This window comes from Bactrocera oleae, chromosome 3 (assembly GCF_042242935.1).
Source record: "Bactrocera oleae isolate idBacOlea1 chromosome 3, idBacOlea1, whole genome shotgun sequence".
Taxonomy (NCBI): Eukaryota; Metazoa; Arthropoda; class Insecta; order Diptera; family Tephritidae; genus Bactrocera; species Bactrocera oleae.
Genome location: NC_091537.1, coordinates 85,508,851 through 85,534,224, shown reverse-complemented (window position 1 = coordinate 85,534,224; position 25,374 = coordinate 85,508,851). Strand labels below are relative to the sequence as shown.

The window sequence follows — 25,374 nt, the reverse complement described above, 5'->3', positions numbered from 1 at the left end:
AATGACTTTATTCCATACATTAAAAGTATATGTATATTATCGCTTTGATAACCAGTAAAAAACCGGTAAGTAACCAGTAAGACAGCTCAGATCTGACCCAATATGTGTAACTGAGTAACTACTTTTTCATTTTCAGAAATCTCGCTCAGGAAACTTTCCAAACTTAATAGTTAATTGGTTAAAGATCTTAAACAGGCCTTAAAAAAGTTTTGCAGTCTACAGCAAAAAAATTTTTTTTTTCTGCAAAAGATTTTTTTTTTTTGCTGTTAAGAAAATGTTTCATTCATTTTGAAGATTTTTTTGGAATCACTTAAAAAAATTTTTACATTTTATGACTTAAAAATTTTCTTTATAATTCTATTTTTACTAATTACTAAATTTAGCACAATTTAATGCATATAGTCACTAACTTTATATACTTTTATTATTATACTTTTCATAACTTCTTCCACCAAACTATTTTTTTACGTCTTCGTGAACAAACCCAATTTGTAGATCTGAATTAACTAGCCTCCTTCCATGCTTTAAGTGCTTCAAACATCGTCTTACCAAATTAGCCTCAAAGAAAAAGTTAATCATTAATTATTAATAGATGCTACATTTTTGTTTGTATGTGTGTATGTCTGTCGTTATTTATGTGCGCTTAAATGGCAAGAATTTTAAATTGCTTAATTAGGCGCAGTGTCATCGTCTTTAAATAGCGAAAGTAGTTCGAAAAATTTTCAATTAAACATTTCGTGTGAACGAGACTTGTTTCTGTTGTTGTGTTAACTAATCGTTGGCATTCGTATGTAAATTTGAGATTTATTAAAATTGAATATTAATTTGGCTTTATTAGAATTTTTAGATTTCATTTTTTATTTTTTATTTTTTTATTATTCAAAGTTCAAGTTAGTTTCCAAGCGCTGATCTCATTTATTTGCTAAAATAAAACATTATATTAATTTTATGCAAAAACCCACTTAAAATATTACACACACATGCACACAATATAAAACGCTCTAGATAACTAGGTTTCTTGCCCAAACTTATCAAGCAAAAGTGGCAGAAAGCAGAGCATCTTCTTTATCTTTCAACAAATTATGTATATTTATATATATATCTATGTATGTATGTTTGTTTGTATAAGTAGGTGATTAGCGAATCACATGAATGCATATTTTTATATTTTGTAGAATATTCTTATGGTCGTTACTATTTTTGTTGTATTTTTTCCACACATTTTACTACTTTTCTCTTTAATTTTAGTATTTTTCAACTGATCTTACCCACAACAAGCACGCAACCACCCACAACTCGTCTTAACATCAACCACTTGACAGTTTAATATTTATTTATCACTTAGCCGTCTGCATATACACCCACACATACAACTGATAAGGCGGTAAAATGCATGAAACACGAGTTTCGAATTTTTTTTATAATAACTTTTTCTAGTGACTCGCGTCACGTCCCGGCTGCCGTGAGAATTTTTCAAACCACCGCTCAACAAACCATTTATGCGTGTATAAAGTCAAAACAAGACGCCGCTCATATAAGTCAAACGTCGCGTACAGCGCCGTTGTCGCAATGCAACTGAAGCAACTCAAACCAAACAAGCTGGCTGAGGCCGTTGCGCGTAGCGTTTGATCGTTGGGTTGATCGTTGATGAGCGCCAATAGTTGGCGCTATTCGTTCGTAAACAGAGCGCATAGCGCCAAACAGCTGTTGTGATAAGTAAGCTAAACAAGTGAGCATCCAGCAGTCCCTGGGTAGGCGGCACTATTTTTGGATCATTAAAAGCAGAGCAAATGGATTTTGAAACCGATCGCAAAAACAAATCGTTTGAATATGACTCACCGCAGCTAATTTTTCAATAGGATAATATTTCAATTTTGAAAATAATACTTTCAAGTCTAATTTTTCAAAGTTCTGCTTAACATACCCAAAAAGCTTTAATTATCGTATTTTAATAGATAGTTGTATGATGACTTTAGTGCTTAAGCCTCCACTCTAGAAATTCATAATCAATATTTTACTGGTTTCAGTGCTCATAGACCTATTGTTGGTTTAATAAACATGCTTTTTTGTCGACTTCTTGTATAAAGAATTTGCGTTGACTTAAGCTTGAGGTACTGGTAATATATTCACCGCAATTTTGTATTCGTCCGAAACTTAGCTTTGACTACTTGTACAATATCTAACCAGCAATTCTCTAACTATAATGGTAGTTTACGCCTCTTCGAAATCATGAATTTTCAGTCAGACTAAACAAATAATTTTCAGAGCAATTCAGAGTACTTCTCATCCTAAACTTGGGAGTCCCCCAATTTTATTTTGACTGAGAAAAAACTAGATTCATATACAAGCCACTTGTATATAGGTATAAGCCTCGGGTTGGATGGCATTGCGTGTCTTCAGCGAATTTTGGTTTTTTCGGTTTCTGCTCATTTTTGGAGCAGCATTTACTAGTTTATTGGGCACTTTCGACGACATATTCTTAAACCCATGTCTCATCGCCAGTAATGATGCGTTTAATGAAGGTAGGGCCCCCAGTTGCATCACTTTTGCGACCTCTACTTGACGCCGTTTTTTGCAAAAGATACAAGTCTTTTGGTACGAGTCTAGCATAGGCGCGCTTCATACCTAAAACATTAACCAAAATGTGCTGAGTCGATTCATAAGTGCCGTTTCAGACAGGGATTCAAAAGAGTCTGAGGTTTTTCAAATTTTCTTTTGGTGTCGCTCTGGGCATTCACACGGTCAAAAAGAGTCCAGCAACTCGAGTCTAGTTTTTCTGCATTCCTTTTCACAAAATTTTCGTAAATATTTGTGCGGTTCGACTGCGCAACACCGCGCAACACTGCGTGCTGCGTATTTCATTTGTATGTTGGGATGATGGTCACACATTTTGCTTGCAATGAATTACCATGAATATGGTAGAACAATATGCATAATACAAGTACCTACCCGCTAAATAGTTTCAAAGAAATACTAAAGACGGGAATTCCCTAATCCACAAGAATGTATTGAATATCCGCAACTAATATTTTCAAGGCCAAATTTATAATAGGAATTTCCTAATCTTTAAGTATTAAAAACTCATAATTTCTTTACTCCGTATTAAAAATTCATAATTTCTTTACTCCATAATCTATATCTTAATTTTCTCCTTATTTACAATTTGTCATAATATTTCTATTATTCTATGCATACGTATTTGCATATTACATACAAAAATAGATAACAGAACTCAAATTTGCGATCGAATTCATTTGAAACCGAGCGCTCTTGCAACCATTCAAAGAATTTGAAAGTGAAAAGGAATGCTGAAAAGGGTAGCAGCGAGCTGTTACGAAAAAGAACACAAAGCGTGCCACCCGAACACGAGTGGCACGGTCCCTTCGTCTTTCCTCGTCGTCCCCTCGCCCACAATAAACTGGTATGAGACTCTTTTGAGTCCCTGTCTGAAACGGCACTAAGAGATTTTGAGATCCTCTGCCAGCCTTCTTTGCCTCGCATGATACAAGTTTTCGATGGCTTCACGACCTTCACTGAATGCTTTGTTCGACTCAAATACTTGTGTTCGTGATAAATTTGGTTCCTGTCTGAAACAATCTTTGTGTTACTTAGTGTCGTAACCAAGGTTAAGGTTAAGATTTACCAACGATTAAACCAAGCTGAAGTCGGTAAATTATTACATGGTGACCTGGTAAAGCGAACTTCGCTATAATTCTTTCGGGCCTCTGAAGACATCACACACTTTATGAGTAGCTACCTGCGATTTATAATTCCTAATCATCTACCTGTTATAACCCCAATTATTCGACAAGAATTCCTGTTCAGTGCTGTAAGCCATATATAATTCAGTTGTTGCTGTACTTCTTATTCGCTGATTGCAGTTCGACACATGCACATCACATTGGAACCTCATAAGTATATACATACATGACACTTTAGTTATAATTTTTTTTTGCTGCTCACGGAGTTGCTTGATTTACGAGTAACACGAACGCCTTGCAAACATTGCGCATTTTTCTTGCCTTATCAGCATTTCTCATGCAATTCTTCTGCTATTATGTTCTATGACAATGCGAGACTTGTTGCCGAATGCCATTCTGCTCACTAGAATTATATAATTATGTTGTTTTTATTCGGAAAATGATGCGTGAGACACTTTAGTTGCAAGAGCAATTTTCTGTCAAATTATGGGAAAGAATTTTGAAAACACATTGGCTTTGAAAGTGTAAGCTTTGAAATTTACTTCCAAAGAAATTCCATTTCAACTTAGTGACCCTCTAAAAATTCTAGGTGCTAAAGTATTACCATCTTTTGAGTTTTACTAACACGTATATCGCACCTAAACTCGTAAAGCGACTAATATATATTTTACATACATATGTATATATATTTGATATATGCTCTCCAATAGTTCAACAAATAATTCTGATTAAGATTTTTTTAATTATTGCTTCTATTAATAATAAATTCCGTGCTCTCTCTTAATATGATCTATAAAATTTAATATATTATTAATCGCCATAGTAAAGTTCCATGCCGATACAACCGACTTCATAACGTCTTCATGTTCTACGAAATTTAAACATCAACATAGTCCGATATATAAAAATGTATAACACCAATAATCATAGCATGGATTTCGAAAGACAACCACGAGTATTAGTCGGGTATCAACGATGAGATTCAATCAAAGGAGATGACGATTCGCCGAACACAAAGAACTACTGCTGAATTGCAACAAAAGCAAAACTATTCCTGTAAAGGATAGTCACTGGTGATGAGAAGTGGATCACTTACGACAATTTCAAACGAAATCTGTCGTGACCGAATCGCGGTGAGCCGTCGCAAACGGTGGCCAAGGCAGGATTAACGATCAGAAAGATTTTGCTGATTTTGAGTGGTAATGATTTACAACCCTAAAGACCAAAGAAAAGATGTTCATTGAACCAATTTAGTTCATGAATTATAATATCTCGATATTGGTGACAAAATCCCGTTAGACTTCGTTGTATTCACGGAATTCTTATCTCTTAGATCTAGGTAAAATTTATTTAATTAATTTGATTTATTTCTAAAAAATCGTTTCCTTTAAAAGATGTCAAATCTCAAATCTCCTGACACTAGGAACCTTGGTAGGATCATTCGTTCTCTATTAAGGTACTGTGGTCGTTTCCTTAAAAATATCTCAGAACTAAAATTTATTGATGTTAAGAAACTTGTTAGAATGCTTCGTTCTTTATTGAGGTTATGTAATCGTTCCCTTTAAAAGACGCCAGATCTCAAATCTATTGATACTAGGAACCTTTAGAGTATTCTCTATTGCGGTTATGTGGTTGTTCACTTTTAAACACACCAGATCCGGATGCTACGTTCTCTAATTATATTTTTTTAATGAAATCTCTAATGATCTGTACATTCTCAGCGCCAACACAGTGGCACTTCAACCTAAGCAGCTTCTATTTTTGGTCTATCGCCCAGCCCACTTGCCAAGCTATACAGATATATAAATATGTATGCCATACTTAACTCGAGCACACAGAGGCATCCACTTAGATGTTATTACATAAGTGGGCTCAAACATTTGCCTCTCATGCTGTGGCTGCCGTTGTCATCTAGGTTGTTGATTAAATGTTGCATGCAACATCTACCATTTAATTACCCACATTTAATTGCCACCATTGGAAGTGTGCATATGTGCCTACATATGTATATATGTTTGTATGTGGAAGTATGCATGAGGCTTAAATAATATTTAGCTAAGTTGGTTGGAAATAAAATGTTGGCTGTCATAATATTCCAGTCACCGCATGCCATTTTTTTTCCACTTTTTGCGCATCTTTGTCGTACAGTGTTGCATTGGTTGTTGCAACATTTGTTTGTGCGTCTGTAATTTTTTTTTTTTTGTTTGTGGCATCCGTTGCATTTGCCTCGCCACCGGCCTGTCCGTCATAGTTGACGCTTCCGTTGTTTGCTCCATTTTCAGACGAGTTTTTGCGGTCTGTCGGTTCATTATTTTCATAATTTTTTTCGCGCACAGCTCTCTTGGGATTATGCTGTGAGTTTTACTTGGAGACATACACAAGTACATATACATATATACATATATATATAGGTTTGTGCGCAAAAGTAAAAATTGAATCACTGCATAAAAATGATGATAATGTTACCCAGCTTTTACGTGCGTCGGCTTGTTGCCTGTTGCTTTTGGTTTGATAGTTGAGCGAGTTTTTTTTTTTCTGTCATAAATGTCACGTGCATTACGTGTGCAGTTATTGTGGCAAATTCTTTGTGGTTCTTCTTCGCTCCAAGACCGGGTGTTTAAGTGAGTTTACAAAAGATGAAATGAAATACTCAACTTTGACGATAAAAAATTGCTTTGGACCGTAGTTACTTTTTGCAGTTACTCTCAATTTAAAACTAGTAAAAGAATTTTTAGCTCTACAAGGAGCTCTTCATACCTTCAGCTAGGAGAGAATTGGGATTAAACTAATCCAAGTTTCAATTTATGTAAACAAATTTGTACCATACTGACGAAGAAACTTTATTTTTACATATTTTAATAGAAACATTTATTATCGCCTACAAAATAGGCGTCTTTTGAACCCAATACAAGCATGTCAATGCTTAATTCAATTTTACATACAATTGTTATAAGTTTCGGTTAGGATAGTCTTCGGAGCCTTCAGCGTATTTGGAATTTTTCGGTTTCGGCTCATTTTTGAAGCACCATTCGCTAAATTGTTGAAGAGTTTCGACGTCAAATTCATAAACCACCGCCTTGTCATCAGTAATTGATTTGATTGAATGTACGATTCTCAGCTTCAGTCTTCAGCGGCTTGTCTATTGCGACCTCTACTCGACGTCGTTTTTGCCAAAAGATATAGGTCTTTTGGTACGCATCTAGCATTGGCACGCTTCATACCCAAAATATTAACTAAAAAGTGTTATATGGATCCATAAGAGATGTTAAGGTACGCTGCTATCTCTCTCATGCCAACAAAACGATTTTCAATCATTGTTTTATTAACTTTTCGATGTTATCGTAATTAACAGAGGTAGATGGACAACACGCATAAGGCAAATTTTCGATGACTTCACGACCTTCTCTGAACGGTTAAAAATACAAAATTTCAAGCAAACTCAGTTTAAATAGACCAGTGCGGGTAGAATATGATCAGGCTATAAATGCATAAGTTCATTTTACATTCGGATATTTCACGTTGCTATAATTCTCTTATTCCGATCTCTAAGCTAAACGAATACACGTTTCCTTAATAAAAGCTTTTTTTGTATCGCCGTTCTCTTTATATGATTGGCTGTAGCGAAGAAAGATTGTAAATTTAGACCAACTGATCGTTTTGTCTACGGCTTTATTTTACATTTAACTATATTGACTGTTTCTTTTTGGATCGTCAGCACACCTCATGAAAAAATCAACTCGAAATCCAATTTCATATTTCTTTACTCGTTTTGGCTGTGTCAATGACTTTTCTTCCCGAATTGGATTTATTTCTTCTTTTCTGCTTCCAACAATTTAGGTTCGAGTGGTCAAGTATCTAAAGATACTTGCTTTGTAATCATTAGTGTAGTTTCAGTATTCAGAAACGTGAAAAAGAGGTCGCAAGTTACAAGAACAAAGGCGCTACGAACGGAAGATCGCTTTTAGTTGAGTCCGTATATGATTTACGTATTTTCTGTGAACCGTAAAAAGGAATATTCTAATGTAGAGCGGGGCTGATATGTGAGTAGTTAAAGCATTATATAGCACCTAAAACGTCAAGCGGCAAGGATAGTTGTACAAAGAAAGATATAACAGCGGTATTTTGGGGGTGTTAGTGAATGTTTAATGTTATCATTCATTTCCGTAGAATGTGAAATTTGACTTTGAAAGCAGTGAGAAGTAGATGGAGTAGTTTAGCAAGCTGTTGAGCAGTAGCAAAGACTAATCAGTTTTATAGTAGAGTCTTCAAAATTCTCAAGTTACGTTCTCTTAAAAGACCTTAAACTGTTCTATCCACTGAAATTCAATATTTTTTTTGCTTATATACTAACAGTTCCGTTGAGAGAAAATCGGAGCCCGAGGATGATTGTAGTGAATTGTTGGAGAAAACTAACCTGAAAAATTGTCCACGATTTGCAAGTGGATGTAACCCCTTAAGAAAACGGTATTGCTATTGAAACACATGAATAGTAATGTCGGAAATAATTCAGTGCGAATGTATATCGACGTCGCCGGATTTAGGTTGATAACAGTTTAAATATGTTTTCATAACTAGAAGACATATGCCCCCAAGGGTCCGCTTAACAAAATTAAGTCACTTAATTGCCAACTGAAAAACACAACAACAACTTCACAATGAAATTTGAAACGCCACAATGATGACGTACGCCAGCCAACTAAACGATTTCGTGGCATACCCCTCAACGCTTCGCAACCTTCTGCAACGTTTTTTGCACAACACAGCATTTAGTTGTTTAAAGTTCATTGAATGCGTCGACAACGACACTTTTACGTCAACAATAAACAACGGATTTTGCCACGTAAATGACGTTTAAGCATGCTAAAGTGCTGTAAAAACAAAAACACATGACAACAACAAATGTAAATGCATTTCATGCAAGCATACGTACATAGGTTCAGTGCAATCAGAAAGCATTTACAAGAGCAAATACAAAACAAAAAGCAAAGAAAACAACAACAAAAATACAACATAACAACAATGCTAACGCTTAAGCGCACTCATTTGCACAAAACTCACTTAAAGCAAATTCATTCTTTAGTTTTTAGCTTGACAAAAGCAATACAACGCTTCAACGCCACAAAGTAGACAAGGCGTGAAAGCGGAAATTGCACTAGCAGACGGCGCTAGGGGGGTCTGATGGACTAACTGACTAAAAAATGAATGGTAGGATGCATGCAGACAGCAAAAACACCAACAAAGGCTAGGACATAACGAGAGGCAGCAGAGGAGTGTACGCGGTGCCTAAAAGTAGACTACACAATTGTTGGCAGACATTTTTACGGCCTTTCACTGCTCCACAGGCATTTGCATACACATACATACATACAATATATATATATATACACTACTACATGACGTTGGCGTTAGCGCAGCCGTCAGCATGGTAGTCAGTCAATCACTGAGGCAATCGGCCTAGCGCACATTCCGACAAAGTTTTACAAGCCAGCGTGCAGCCTGAGGTGGCATTTGGCAGGAGCTATAAACCTTTAAAGCAGCGACAAAATTCCGTTTGCCTCCTTTTGAAAGTGAGTGCAAATGCATCATGGCATCACTGCATGGCATGTAAGCTGTAACAGGGTGTTGGGTAGGCAGCTCGCTTTCGAGGACGACAGTAGTCAAAAGTTCAGTGGATTTTGCTCGTCATTTTTAACACGCGTTGTGTTTTTGTTGCTTTTAGACGTCATTTACATCCCTTAAGATGCTCTTGTTATTGTTTTTGTATTTTCTGTAATGTTTATTGTTTTTGTATATGTTTTTTTTTTGGTATTTCTGTAACCTTTGTTGTTTTTGTATTTCTTATTATTTTTGTTTTTATTTTGATTTTTTTGTGGTGTGTTAATGTGCTTAGAAGGGTTGCCTTTGTTGTTGTTGTTGCTAGAAGTTTTTAATCAATATACTTATTTGCGTAATATTCTGAATATTAACCTGTTTAACGCTTATCATTGGTTCTCCAAAGCTTGTTGGAGCATTATTGATAATTTTTTGTATAAGTGTATGTATATTTTGATATAAAATTGCATAATTTAATCATTTTCATTAATTTATCTTTACTTATCCTTACTCACTTTTCAGTTAAAATATTGGCCTTATGCATATTTTCCTCTAATTCTTACACAAACACACCATCTGGTTACATTTTTTCACACTTCATTCACTTCATTGTATGAAATAACAATTTTAACGGTGTTTTATTAATTAACTTTTATTTTAAAAACAAATAAACAGCGAACTTTCGCTTGCAGACAACTTTGACTGCTAAGCACAACTGCTCGCGATAGTGCCTAAAAGTAGACATCAGCTTTAGTGACAGTTAAGTTAGCGTTGCCACACGCTTTTTTAAGTGGAAAAAATTTGTTCAATTATGTTTTTATAAGTAAAGAAATGATACATATATTTGTTATAAAATAGTTATATTAAAAAAAAATTTATTACATTAGTTATAAATAATAATAATTTTCATATAATAATGCTACTTAAATATAATAAATAAAAAAAACATACAACTACAATATTTTTAATACACTTATCGTTGCTTCATTTTTCTGCTCGTTGCATACTTTTTATGATACCTTTACCATACCTTTTCCATATTAATATATGCATATACATAAGGAAAATATTTTGTATAATTGTTTACATCTCATTAATTCTACGTTTTCAATATTCAAAACTCTCACATGGCAACATCTGGTCTAAAAACGACAGCCCACTTCACAACAGTCAGCGCAGCCAACTAATAAATTTTCACCTTCTTTTCCTTTCTTTTTCTGCCTCCATTGACGAGTGTCAGCAAATTTATATTTTTCACTAAATGTAAGCTATTTAAACGAAATATTTTGCAACTTAATATATCAAATTTATGTTGAAGTGTTTACTAAATATATGTGTATTTATTTGTAGTAGCAAAGATGGAGAACGACGCCGGCGAGTCTGTTGATTTGTACTGCCCAAGGAAATGGTATGTGAACACGTGTTTGCGTTGCTCCAATGGAGCACCATTTGCATTTTGCAGCCTGCTAATAAGACAATTTTTGTGTGTTCGTTTTATAGCTCTGCTTCCAACAGAATTATCCACGCTAAGGATCATGCTTCAGTGCAATTGAGCATTGTTGATGTTGACCCTGAAACTGGCCGCATGACTGTTGGCTCAAAAACCTACGCTATCTGTGGTGAGATCCGTCGTATGGGCGAATCTGATGATTGCATTGTGCGTCTGGCCAAGAAAGACGGTTTGATTACCAAGTGAGTGTGCTGAAGTGTGTGGGATGCAAACGAAATTTACTAATCGTGTAATTCATCCATTTACAGGGTTTTCTAAATGTAGATACTTCTTTCAATAAAATTGCAGTTTTTAAGATTTTAACTGGACAAAATGTGTTTTTAATCAAAATCACATTATTTTTTCTAAAGAATAGTGGACGTTGATCTCTGTGCATCGTATTGTTTCCGCATTGAAACGTTAGTTGGGAAGTTATTCTGCACGAATTTTTTAAATGCTGGTTTAAATAAAATTTAATTAAAATCGTGGTTTTAATATTTATATACAACCCTGTTGCTACGAACGAGTCTCGAAAATACAACCCTGCGCTGTTGCAATTCTGATTGGAAACGAATGACACATTTGCCCAATAGAAAAGGGCAAAAGAAACGGTAAAATTATTTTTAATTGAATGAAAATTCTTCAGCGATGCATATTCGGTGAATACACGGAGTTTTTCGCCGTCGGCTACAATAAAACAAAAGAAATTAAAAATACTTCAGAAAATAAGAGGGCAAGAAATGTTGTAAGCGTTTGTGAGATGTCATAATACAATAATAACGAATTGTTTGTGCGCGAGTGAAGTTGATTAGTTGAGAAAAATCGTTTGTGTATTTCAGTGCAGTGCAAAAGTAAAAATTTAGAATTAGAAACGATAAAAGCTAACAAAAGCGAATGGTGTACAATAAATTGTCTAAACAAGTAATAGATTTGGAAATTTTGTTATTAATTTAAATAATTATTATAACGAAAAGTAGTAAATATTTAACAACAATAAATAAGTAAAAGGATCAGCGTTGATTTGTTGTGCAAAAAAATCTCACTCAAGGCCACTTTGCCCAAAATAGATACATGCAAGTGCATCCAATTGGCTGATTGTGCGTGGTTGTTATTGTTTGAAGCGTTACGTGACACGCAAAAATTAATTACATATGTGAATAAATATTTTTAATTTTTAACAAAGATTTGCCGCGAATACATTTTGCAAAAGTTGTGTAAGTGCGTTTATTCATCTTCGCCACAAGAGTCTTCATTCATTATATGAACAACACAACAAACATCCTCGTACGGCCGTACATTTAATTTGGCAGTTCATGTAAACTGACTTATTTAGGATTTTTATCTACATTTATCATTTACATTCGCTTGTTCCTACAGTATTATAAGGTAAATTTCATTTTACAAACCTATTTATGTTATGTTGTTTGATGTCAACTTTTGTTTTTGTTTATAGTTATCGCATTTTATTTATAGCTCATAAAGCCATTTATATTAGCGTTTTAGTTACACATCTTTAGGTCCTATGTTCCACCTAGGTAATTTGGAAAAAAATATATATATACATGTGTAGATACATAAATACTGTAATTTATAAAAAAGATTATAAGAACAGCTGTTATGCTGCGAAGTAATAAATATATTATGTGTTTTTATTGCTAAATATGGTCCGTCATAGTGACTTTATTGCACAAGTTTATTAAATGATGATGCGACAAAAAGCTTTAATCATTATTTGGTTTTCTAATTAAACATGTAACTATGATTCATGCGGCTTTATTACACTCATATTAGTTATGGGTAGCCAAACTGGACTTTAAGTGACTTAGAAAAATATATTTAATATTAGTGTTTTTATTGCAAAACAGAGTTATGAATATAATTTTTCTGAAACTGTATATTCTAATTGCTGATGCAAAAAATTATAAAAATTTGTGAGTATCAGTTAATATACTCGGGCAATTTTACTAATTTTTTAAATTTTTAACCAAAAGTATTGCGGTATCGCTTGATTAGGGTTTTTTTAAAGAAAATACTCTAAAATGTTAAGGTTTCTAAATGGTATTTAGGCTTGTATTTCTTATAGGATAGGGAACAAATCATTTCGTGGCTTTTTTTTAATGATATTTAAAGAAAGTTTTGTAGTAACTATTAAGGTGGAAGTAAAGTTAATTCGTCTAGAACAAGGCTGCGTTTTATATATATTTTTTAATAAACAGTTAAAATATTTTTTTTTATTATCAGTGGTTCCTTATATTATGACATTTGTAGAATATTCTGTTTAATTTTCATGGATAAATATTTAAAAATGCGGCAATGGCAGCAATTAGTCTGGAGCGTCATGGAAAAAAAGTTATATTGCGGTGCCCCTCATAACTCGGTGCTGCATCATCTGAAATGAAAAAATTCAAAATTATATCGTTAGATAATCGCTAAGTATGAAAATTCTCGCAATTTCGCTTCAATGAGAACAATGAAAGATCAAAAATAGTTTAAAAGCTCTACTTCTCCCTTAACTTTGATTCGAAATATTCTGGAATATCTACAATGCGAATTTTCTTTGAAGAAATTTGGCCTTTGAGATTGCTTTGTTTAAGGCAATATACAAAATATGTATCTTCTAAATTATTGCTGAGCATTAATTGGACTAAAGTCATATACATAAGTCTATACATGTATAATTATTTTTGTAATTTTTTTGTACTTCATAGCAGCATTACTATGTATTAGAAACGTGTCTTATACTCATACTAATACTTAGTAATGCTTCACTTTTCTTTAGCGTAGAACTAAAGTTTCGTTCAAATTGTCTAAAAAGTAACTTAGTGTGTACCAAAATAGAAATAAATAACAACTCAAACCAGTTTTAGCCGTCTAGTTTCTTACATTTGCACTCGCGAGTCAAAATATATTATTTTTACGGTTGAAGTAAAATTGGCAAAGTTTGCTCGTTAAAAGGGGAAAAAATTGCTACAAGAAACAAAAGCGAAAAACAAATATTAAACATTTCTGCACATGTCTAAATAAACGAAATACATATATATATATATATGCATCCACTCATGTTTTAGAAAGTAAAACAAAAATAATAATAATCAGCGAAGTAAAATATTTTACAAGCAAAATGTTGGTTTAGGCTCTGCGGTTTTTTCTCCATTTTCTTACTCACGCCAAGCAAATAAGTGATAAATAAAAAACAAATTTCGCGACACATGTCAGTGACGGCAGCGCTGCTTTCTAAGTACACTTGCACCGAGTTTGCACGCGAAAAGCACTTAAAGTGAGCGATGACTGGCAGCCAAACGGGTACTCCTGCACTTGACTGTATTTAGCGTAAATATGTATGTGCATATGCATTTGCGAGTATACAAGTATACACATATCTGCGAAATTAGTTAGTTAAAAATACTCGCGGGAGTAGGTATACAATGTTTTGCATTGTGAATATATATCCATATATAAATTAACGGGAGTATTTATTTATATAAATGTACATACATATCTATTATTTATTTAATGAAAAAATTTGTAGATAAGAAACGATCATGTGCTTCGCAATATCTTAATGCTTTGTATGATGTATGATATTTTAGATTTATCAAATTCACTGGTTATGAATAACTTATTAATTAATTGCCCTTGGATAGGTGTAATTTTACATTTGCTTCCGCCAGATGAGTCAGTAGAGTAGATTCTTGTAAAGTCAAGTGTTCTTTCGAAAAGTGATCGAATGCCATCAAAGTACTTAGCTCTTTAAAATAATTGTGGTTTCATAAGAAAGTCCCTGAAATAGTCCGAATACTTATATTTTCAAAAAGTGCCGCTTCAATTAAATAATTGGTGTAATAAAGAAAATTATTTTTAATTTAATAAAAATATAATTTTTCCGTGCAGCAGCTGAAATTAAAACAGATCAAAAGGAAAGTCTTACAAAGTTCTAACTAAAAAGTTATAATTAGAAGTGATTAAATGTTGATAGTACAAAAACAGTGTTAAATATGTTGAAATTTTCTTAAAATTAAGCTTTCCTCTTACAAAATAACGCAAATGGTAGAACATGCAGCTCGCCATTTAAAATTCAAAAGTTATTTTTTTGTAAATTTTTACTTTTGTAATGAACTTGAGATTAACATTTTTTTTTGTATTTTACAATCCGGTATTAAGCATAAAAATTTTAATTTTTTATTTTCAAACTGATCGTGGCGATTAAAATTTTTTTTTAAATTTTTCTATTTTAGGTGAGAAATTTGCAATTTTTTTTATAAACTTGGTGTTAACATTTTTATTATCTTTCAATACGGTATTTAGGTTAAAAATATATTTATTCCGGTTTTTCGGTTTAAATCCTTATTTTTAATTTTGTAACCGACATTTGGGATTAGGAATTTGGAAACTGTTTTTAATTAAGATTATAACATACAAAAATTCAATTACTTTTTAATGCATTATATATTTTCAACACCGATGTATGTATGTATGTAAATAAATATATATATCATTTAAAGTGTAATTTTGATAATTTTTCAACCGCAAATACTTTTAGTAGCATTATTTCATAGCATTGTTTCGTTGTGGCTATTTATTCATGCGTCGCGGTTTGTTTGACGAGTGCAACTGTACTTGCCACTTAACACTTCGCAAGCTTTATTTACAAACTTGCTTACTACATACATATGTATGTATGAATATATATGTACATACATATAAAATATGTCGGTTTTATTGAAGCTCTAAGTCCATATATACTTGAGTTCCCGTTTAATTAATTTAATGCTGGTGTTACTTGTTCGGAACACTGTGTTTCGAAACGATTGTTCCGTCCTATTTTAATTAAATAAATAAACAAATCCATTTTTCATTATCGTCGGAGGCCGTTTAAATATATATGTATGTATAATATGAAAATCAGCGTGACGAGCTGAGTTGATTTCGTCTGTCCATCCTTACTATTTTATATGCCAACAAGTCCTTCAGCTTTTTAAAATATTGATTTGAAATTTTGCACGCCCTTTTCTCCCCAAGAAGCTGCTTATTCGTCAGAACCGCCGATATTGGACCACTATAGCCTACAGCTGTCATACAAACTGACTGTCAAAAATCAGAATAAATATATTTTTTACAATTTTATGCAATAAAAAATGCAAATGCAATGTAAAGGGTATTATAGCTTGATGCAGTTGAAGTTGACGTTTTTTCATGTTTTTAAATGCAGCTTTGTTACAGAGTGTATCAACTTGACAGATCTCATATAAATAATATATATAAATATATGTATAATGTATATGATGTATGTATGTAGGTATGTGTGAAAGCGCGAATAAGTTTATATCTGCATATGACGCCGCTGAAAGGAATGACAGTAAGAACAATAATAAGAAAAATAATAATATAAAATTATTCACAGCAGGAAGCAAAGGAAGAAATTAATGCACATGACTAAATAAGCATTTACAATTTTGTATATACCTACATATGTATGTATGTGTATGTATAAATTTGCATAAAGTGTGCAAGGCAAAAGTTTATTCCACAAGTGCATAATATGCATACATACATACATACATATATGAGTGCGCATGTAAACATATGTGAATATGTACGCAATCCTTGTAGGAATATACGCGTGCGATAAATTCATTATTTCATATATGTATATAGTTAGGAGAGTAAACATAGCGAATATAATTTTCTATTACTCTCCTCATTTTTGTTGTTGTGGTAGTGGCAGAAAACAGCCATGAAGTAATTTGGAGAAATGACAGTTCTTGGCCGGGTAAAAATCTGGGTTCGTGCCGATTACACGTTTGACTATTGTAAGAACGGTCTTACTCTGGCTTCTCTTCAGTTGCCGCATAACTCTTATGTCTTTATCTCCTCATTTTAAATTGAATGGTCCACATAAGTACATATAAGACACCTATACTTGATGTTATTTAATACGGAGCTTCGTTAATAATAACAAATCTGGGAGCATACCAATCTTTCCTTTGCTATCTTCTTCCTCTTGCTTTCATAGCTTGTTGTTTCAGATGTATACACCATTTAAAATATATAGTTTTCGGCAGTTTTGCTAAGATGTCAGTTGGATATGTGCCGGAATATAAATCTTATGTAGACCCGACTCCTCTAATATCGTTGAAAATGCTCATTTCTGAATCTAATATGCAGTATACGACACTGTCATATACTATACTGATACTGATTCGTCTACTAGGTATTTTACATCGGAAATAATCCAAAGTAATATTTTTTTTGTTTCAAAATTCTTCTCGCTAAAATTTTATGCCGACTAGAATTTTCCTTCTGGTCTTGTAATTTAGTATGTACAATTATTCTTTTCATGCATACAAACAATACTGTAAAATATAATTGGCCGAAAAATATATGCAAAGACTGTCATATGCGCAATGCAGTCTGAATACGCTATTGTGCTATGCTAAATAAAGAATTTTTGTCTTGCTGAAATTTCTAGTGAAACTTTAATTGCATTTAATGAGGGCAATAAGGAAATGATTTTAAAATAAAAGTAAAAACATACTATATTTTGCATCATTTAGTGTAGAGCATAGAAATAATAATATCAGAAGACGACTAGAATATTTCGTCTTTTAAGTAAAAAGTAAAAGTGTTTTATAAATTTCTGTTTAAAACTATGTTTTTTTTTATTCTACACCGGGTATATCAGATTTGCCACAAAGTTTGTAATACCCAGTAGTATGTCTGTCCGTCCGTCTGTATATACGCGAGCTAGTCCTTTAACTTTGAGATATTGGTCTGAAATTTTTCAACCGCCTTTTCTACCCAAGCATCGCCTCATTTGTCGGCACCGCCAATATTAAACCACCATAGCATATAGCTGCCATACAAACTGAACAATCAGAATCAAATTGTTCTATGGAAACATTTTTTATTTGACCAAATATTTTCACGAAGCATAAGTTATTGTCCTAGACAGCGTCATAGTCACGGCATAAATTTTTCAAATCGGAGCATATAGCTGTCATACAATCTGATCGATCAAAATCAAGTTTTTGTATTGAAATTTTTTTGACGAGTTATTTTCACGAAATTTAGCATAGATTTTTGTCCAAAGCAACGCTATCTTCAGGTCGGAGCACTATAGCATATAGCTGTAATACAATCTGATTTTATTTGACAAGATATTTTTACGAAATTGGGCTTCAAATATTGTCTACGACAGGCCTACAGTCTCCGCGGATATTGTGCATATCGAAGCACTATATCACATAGCTGTCATACAAACTGGCGCTGTCATAAAAATTTATAAAAATATATTTTATGCTATAAGAAATACATCTATGAACGCTATATTACCGCTGCGGATCACCATAAGTTAGCGTTTTTTTCTTCTAGTTTTTAAATATTTTATAATTTTATATTTCTATTAATTGATATTATATTTTTTTTAATAAAAATAAATTAAAAGATAGTCTGTTTTTGTTATTTTTTGTTTTACAATTTTTTCGAAATTTTGCATCATTAATTAATATTTTCTCATATCTTTTTATGCCCATGCACACTCTTAATAAAAGTTAATATCAATTGCATTCAAAATGCCCGCGTCTCAGTTATCTATTCGCTGCGCAATATTCTATTTTTTACATTTTCCTTTTATTAGCAACAATATTTGCTTATCTTCTATACGATATTTGCTATATTCACCAACTTCTGTATTTATCTACATATGTATATACTTACATAGTTACTTTGAAACATTCATATTTGCGCTTGATTTCTCTGTTTATATTTGCTTTTGATATCAACATTGCAAAGTCGAGTGGATGTGGAGTGTAAACGTCGGCGGTTTCTACATACAATATTGCTTGGGTACGTGTAAACAAATGCTAAACCCTATCACAATTGATTTGATATCTTTATGAGTATTTGTATTAAATACAAGGACACAATGTGTAAAAATTATTAGTTGGATATTCCAACATAATATTTTAATAAAAATATAATATTTTGTTTTGCCAAATTGAGGTATTGCAAGAATTTCCCCAATATAATTATATTTAATTTATAACTGAATGTTGTGAAGTTTGTTTTATAAAAGAAAGAAATCTCTGATATGTCTGATGAGAAAACAAAATGTCATCTGTCTGAGTTATTATTTAAGAAAGGTCACTTGTGAAGCTGTATTTCACAACTTAAACATATTCGTTTAAGAAAATAAAATCGACATTTCAAGAAATGTGATTGTTATATTTCCAAAAAAGTTAGGGATCCTTACTGAAACGCCAATAATGTAACCCAAGGTGTAAAAATTGCCTTACATAGCGTGCGCTGCAAATACTATTGTTCATAAAGTTCTTTTATTAAAATACTTTTCTAAATTAATGGCTTCATAGTCAATACCTTTACATAACTTTTTGAATTATTCGAATCAGACATTCCATTCGAAAGATATCACGAATTTATAAATGTAAGTATTAGAAAAAAGGCGATCCGCTCGGCTAGGCTGCACGGCAGGGAATCAATGTCATGAAATAAAGTGCAGCGCTGGCTCTCTAAAGAGCGGTCGTGTGCGGAATTGAATATATACCTATAATATATAAAATTCCATGTTCACATCTTCTTCCCCCAAGTGGGGTGGGAAATCAAGTGTTCTGCTAGTAGTTTATATTAACCATGTTAAGGACAGTACCCTAAAAAACTTTTTTTATAATTTTCTTAACATATCTCTCAACTTTGTCTCCGTGATCCGGATTCTATATGACCAGGCATTGTTTTGGCGTTTTAATCCAGTGGAAAAAACGTTTGCATGATCCCTATTAAGAAGCATATTGAAATGCTCTAGATGCCATATCTTCTTTGTTTAAGTAACTTATACAGTTATAGGTATACCTACTTTAGGCAACTTCCATAGAGATTTTCTTAAATTTAAATTTAATTATAATAATTATTATTAATATATTCTTAATATTCTCTTTACGTCCTTCATTTCAAAACCGACATAGAAACATTGACTTAGTCGCTGTATTGAATGATGTCGCGGTAGTTTGAACATCAACGGAAGCGTACGGAGAGCTCGAGCTGACAGGGCTCTGTGAAATTTTAACACTTTTAGTGATAGTAACTTCTATGGGATTATTCGTGGCCGCACGAAAATCAGCCTTTTTACCTAACTACTAAAAACTAAGACATTAAACTCTTAGTCGTAGAGTCTAACCCTAAAACTCCTCCACAGAGAAGGTTTAGATAAACGCTTCTACATTAACAATAACATTCCTAAACGAACCTCCTCTTAGCAATAGTTTCAAAAGGCTATATGTTTATATTCTTGCTTCTAACAAAGCTGAATTCATATTTCTTTGTAAAAGCTTCCTGGTGTTTTTTTTTTTTTTTAAATTTCGAAGAATCGGGGTTTTTTTTGTTTGGATATAAATAATTTATTTCTTTGTTTTTGAGACGTGACTCGAAAAATATGTACGATAAAATGCTTAATAGTTAAATAAACTACAAAGTTAATTAAAGGTTTAAATAAGTAAAATAAAGATTTTGGTTGGAAATGGTTTTCGGGCGCTTTGCCACCTGTTAGAAAATTGTAGTGCCAAATATTCAAAATTAGTAAATAGTTAAATAAGGATTTTGGTCGAAAGTATTTTTTAGAAGGATTACCATCTGCTTGGTTATTGTAATTAAAAATAAAGTTTTCTGTCACAAATATTTTTCAAAAGGGTTGCCACTTGTTTAGAATTTGTAGCTTCAAAAACTTAAATTTATTAATTTTTAATTTAAACTAGATATTTCGGCCAGAAATATTTTCAGCAGGGTTGCCAGCTGTTTGGAAACTGTAGTTCCAAAAATTAAGTTTTATTAATTTTTATTGTAAAATAAAGACTTTGGTCGGACATTTTTTTTCAGGACGATTGCAACCTATTTGGAAATTGTAGTTTCAATAAAAAAATAACGAAATTTGAAAATTGAATTCTAGAATGGATAACAAACTGCAGGGGTTAAAGAAATCTTATAGTGAGAATATAGAATATATATTTTCTCAATTTTAAATTATAATCACTTCACAGATAAAAGAACGCCATAATTATGATAATATATATTTTTTTAATATATATTTTTTTTCAACATAGAATATATTGTACATACATATGTATATGTAGTAATTCATTGACTTCAAGTGGTGTATCTCTTTTTCTGACGCGTACTGTGCACTCTTTCCATTTAATATTTCATATCTGATTCTTCAGTCGTCATTTAACACACGTGCTTTTGTATTTACAATAGTAGATATGTATGTATATATATTTCGTAGAAATAATGTGTACAGTTTTCATATGTATGGTATATATAATATTATTATTTCTTTTCATTACCACCAAAAAAAAAAATAATATATACAATAATACAAATAATATTCCCGCATCATTTTCATAACGCAACAATTTATGATTTCATGTCGTGCCCATCAAAAATATATTACAATCGTTAATGTTTCCATTCTATATCGATTTAATGCTGAAATTGCATTATTTACATGTCAATTGTTTGACTTTTCGCATGATGGCTTTCTCTACACACTCACACGAATTTTCCCATCATTCGAAACAATGTGTTATGAGCATTGTATAGTCCGCCTTTTTCCCCCAAACTGAGCTGGTAGCACGATGATAATTTCACGTTGCCGAGAAACTTTCGTCATTTACCGTATATTTATGATGGGAGTATCATAATAAAAATGTAACTGTTATTTCTACGAAAGTTATTTAATTTCCGTTGGCTGAGTGTAGGTCAGGAATATTGCAAATCGAGGATTCTGTAAATTTATTTGCTGTGTACAAACAATTTCATTTAAGTGCGCATTTTTGTAATTATTGCGTAACTCTGGTAAAAGTTGTAGCGTTTCTGTTTTTCGCACTTACAATGTATCTGATATAAAACCGTTAAGTCCGTAAATTGTGAAATATATGTGGTTCAAATAGACCTATTATGATAAGATACTTTCTAGAGTGCTAAACTTAAAGCTGTTCGGTGCTCATTTTCAGATTGAAAGAGATTAGAGCTTTTAGAAAGCTTTCAGAAATTATCCAAGTAATAAGTTGAGATTGCTAGACTTGTTTGACTTTAGCCAATGAAAATTAATTTTAAAAATAATAAATTCATTCTAAAAAACTTTGCAGCAAATTTCGAGACCTTTGAGCTTTTAGAAAGTATTCAGAAAATAAGAAAGTAATAAATTGAGCAAAATTTGCTAGATTTATTTCAATTTAGTTAATGGAAATGCTGCTTAAAAATACTAAATTTTTTCTTAAAAAACTTTGAAACAGAATTCAAAAGCTTTTACGAATCTTTTATTAAAGTTTTAATTTTTATTTTTTGCTTGAACGGATCTCTCAGTTTCAAAATAAAGTAATTTTAATTACTAGAGCTTTCGGGAACTTTCAGTAATGCATAGAAAACAATCCGAATTGCTTTCACAGCAAAATTCAAGAGCATTTACGAATTCTTTATAAGATCTTTCGTTTTCGTTTTTTTTTTAACGAATCTTTCAGTTGCGAATTGAAGTAATAGTCATTTCGGATCACATTTGAGCGTTTGGCAGCTTTTGGCAATAATTATAAAATAACCCAATTGCTTTCACTGTAAAATTCCAGAGCTTTTACGAATTATTTATTAGAGATTTAGTTTTCGTTTTTTACTTGAACGGATCTTTACAATTTCAAAGTGAAGTAGGGCTATTACTATCAGATTATATCGGATCACATTAGAGCTTAGGGTGATTTTGTGACTACAGTTAAGAAACAACTTTAGGCACAGTGATGAAAATCCGTTTAAAAGGTATCCAAACTTTACTAAAAAGCTTACACAGAAAAAAATGAGAGCTTTCCCAAATACGTCACAGATGTTTTGAAATTGACACGACAAAGATACGTTCGACACAATGCAAAATTTAAAACGTTTAAAAAATATCAATAATTTTATTAAAAAGCTATCACAGAAAAAAATGTGAGCTTTCGCGTATTCATTAGTGATGTTTGGTTATTGTTTTGAAATTTTTGCAGCAGAATTGTTTTTCAAACAAAGTTAATAATTAAGAAAAATTGTTAAACTATAAAAATTTTGTTAACTCCCTCCAAAGAAATATTGCATATAAACCGCCTAAAAGTATACTTCATTTCATTCTGCACGCAAGTGCAATTCTAATATAATCTATACTTAGTTCTTCAATTAATGTTGAGTCAAGCATGACTCGAGGATATGTGTACAATGTAATAATTTTGCCACGTGCACTACTTTTAATTTACCGTTAGCTCTGTTGTACTTACATAAATATCATTTCCCACTGAATGAAAATTTAATTAAAACCCTTCACAATCGAGCATTTCCATTTATTGCTTGGATTATCCACCCACAAATGCCTTTACATGTGTAATATGTGCAGTATATCTATTGTCGAACGCCCACTTTTATTTATACATTCGCTACAATGTATTGTAAACTGCCATTGATTGACGAGCTTTAGTGATTAGAAAGTCATTCGATATATTAATTAATGATGCACATACATACCTCAGCACAAGGTTCTGGTCATGTCATCCAAGGGTCGGCAGTGGGGCATGAGTAATGTCGCATTTACTAGTCGATTGAACAGATTTGATGATGCGCTTGAAAGGACAAAAGCACATAATCGATATAAGATTAAAATGTTTACCTCATTCGATGTCTCTATGAGGATGCATATATGTGTTGGCTGGCAGTAGGTCGCACAAAAGTTTTCAAAGCCAAGGGGAAGGATGCTCGCAGTAATGAATAATTTTGAAAATGATTTGTATTAATGAATGCCGGTATAGATTACAGTTAGTTTAGGTCGTAAGGTAGATCCTAATCGATAGATCTTACTTGTACAGGTTTTAGTTTTTTATCCTATACATAAACTCTTGAAAGTGGATCACCAGACTTCCATAGATCGACCAAGCATTTTGAGCTAACCACAAAATTTTTAAGGCTGTTAATATCAATCCCAGCTACTTCGCTGGGTACGCCGAAGGTGTGTCTACCGAGATGTTTCAATTTCAGTCTGGCAAAGGCTCGGAGGGAGTGACAAGATGATTTCATCTTGCCTTACTACATACGGCTTTGGCAAAGAGCGTTCGACAAAATATTTGGTCGCACTGTGTGTGTACCTAAAAGTATTGGACAGTGTTCAGTTAGAACACCTTCAATAGCGGCGAGATTGACTTAGCCAAGATTAAGTACATAGTTCGAAGGACCTGTAACGGTTCACTTTGGACCAGAAGCATCTTACAATCGCATAAATTCTGATTGTTGACCCGCGCTTGACGAGGACATCGAAGAGATAAAATTGGGTTAAGGATGCCTTCCCTAGCAAGCTCATCGGCTATGCAGTTTCCAGTGATTGCGCTGTGACCGAGCACCAGAACAACTCTTATACTGAAGAAACTTGATGGTATTACTTATGAGGGCATGTACTAATAGTTTTGAGCGCACTATCGGAAAGAATGCACACCTCTCTGAAGGAAGCTGTATTTTAGAGCTGTGCATCTACTGCTATCTTGATGGCAGCCACCTCCGCTTGAAAGACGCTACAGTGGTCTTGTAGTCTGAAACTTAAGTTGATGATGAGCTCCCGAGAGAAGACTTCACCTTATACGCTCTCTCTAAACTTTGCTTCATCCGTTAAAAAAGCTCACTGCAACTCGCCAGAGGAAGGTTCCGCGATGCAGTGATTGTTGGATAGTTTCGACGTCGTATTCATAAACCCACGGCTCGTCACCTCAGCTACTTTGTCAAGCATCACTTTTGCGACCTTCACACAATGTCGTTTCTCTAAAAGATTGAGAACTTTTGGTACGAGTCTAGCGTTGACACCTATTTATCGCAGAGAATTCTTTAAATTTAATATCAACCTAGCTCACAATAACTACAGTAGTTAGATCGGTTGAAACACAGATAGTTTTTCTTTAATTTGATTCTTGTAAAGGGAACTTGATTCGATTGCTCTGGGGTTCTATTACGGCTACAAATTTATTTTCAATGCTAACTCAGGGATACTTTTTCCGTCGATGCAACCGGGTTTTTGTAAGTGTAATTTTGTCTCTCAGAGAAGAAAATAATTGGCAAAACTTAAAAATTTATTGAACTACAACGTGTCAAACTCTCGAGCACATATCATAAAAATGTTACAAAATAATAATAGTGAATCAAAATCATCATCTTTTTATACAGTCGAATTTAGTAATTACTTTGCGGTAACTTAAATTGAAGCCAATTTTATTTGGCGCCCACATTCAATGCCAATCGGTGCATAAATTCATTGCTCTGATTTATTTTACTTACTCATGAGCATATCCACCCATTTTAAACGCCTCAACGTATGTACATATGCACCCATTTTAAGCGCCTAAATGTATGCTGTAATATATTATATTAGCACATACATATACAGTTACATACAGAAGTCTCTTTTTTTATAACTTTTGCAATTTGAATGCACTTTATAAAAGTAAATATATATTTTATATATTATATTATATACATACCACACCCTTCTTTTGGCGCCACATCATGCGCTTAACATGCCTTGCAGGGTTTATT

General features: G+C 32.8%; 3 protein-coding genes and 1 long non-coding RNA gene across 9 annotated transcripts in view; 3 read left to right on the top strand and 1 right to left on the bottom strand.

Moving 5' to 3' along the window:
- The window catches only part of LOC106627141 (ankyrin repeat domain-containing protein 29), a 35,656-nt gene extending 34,110 nt beyond the window's left edge, over window positions 1-1,546 (bottom strand). Inside the window, exon 1 of the mRNA XM_014247148.3 lies at window positions 1,269-1,546. The gene's annotated coding sequence lies outside the window, so the exon portion shown is untranslated. The remainder of the gene's footprint in view (window positions 1-1,268) is intronic.
- The window catches only part of LOC118682286 (uncharacterized), a 319,104-nt gene extending 309,212 nt beyond the window's left edge, over window positions 1-9,892 (top strand). For all 3 annotated transcript variants that reach the window (XR_004978029.2, XR_011395523.1, XR_011395524.1), the window contains 2 exons: window positions 8,055-9,268; window positions 9,816-9,892. This is a non-coding gene — a long non-coding RNA (uncharacterized lncRNA). The remainder of the gene's footprint in view (window positions 1-8,054; window positions 9,269-9,815) is intronic.
- A 509-nt stretch (window positions 9,893-10,401) lies between these two features.
- Window positions 10,402-11,116, top strand: RpS21 (ribosomal protein S21). Of its 2 annotated transcripts, XM_014247216.3 has the most exons (4): window positions 10,402-10,556; window positions 10,644-10,701; window positions 10,794-10,985; window positions 11,052-11,116. In XM_014247216.3, exons 2-4 carry the CDS (start codon window positions 10,652-10,654, stop codon window positions 11,059-11,061), a joined length of 252 nt encoding a protein of 83 aa, XP_014102691.1. In that variant the 5' UTR covers window positions 10,402-10,556; window positions 10,644-10,651; the 3' UTR covers window positions 11,062-11,116. The 2 variants fall into 2 exon arrangements, with proteins under 2 accessions (XP_014102691.1, XP_014102692.1); XM_014247217.3 differs by lacking the exon at window positions 11,052-11,116 and having other exon boundaries at window positions 10,794-10,989.
- A 119-nt stretch (window positions 11,117-11,235) lies between these two features.
- The window catches only part of LOC106627180 (uncharacterized), a 57,433-nt gene continuing 43,294 nt past the window's right edge, over window positions 11,236-25,374 (top strand). For 2 of the 3 annotated variants that reach the window (XM_070107107.1, XM_036370408.2), the window contains exon 1: window positions 11,236-12,168. The gene's annotated coding sequence lies outside the window, so the exon portion shown is untranslated. The remainder of the gene's footprint in view (window positions 12,169-25,374) is intronic. The other variant, XM_036370411.2, reaches the window with a different exon arrangement.

What these genes read in the sequence shown, in the direction of transcription:
- RpS21 (XM_014247216.3), top strand. Translation starts at nt 10,652, where the DNA reads ATGGAGAACGACGCCGGCGAGTCTGTTGATTTGTACTGCCCAAGGAAA. An exon ending in TTGTACTGCCCAAGGAAATG is followed by an intron (nt 10,702 to 10,793) that starts GTATGTGAACAC and finishes TTCGTTTTATAG; the next exon opens with CTCTGCTTCCAACAGAATTA.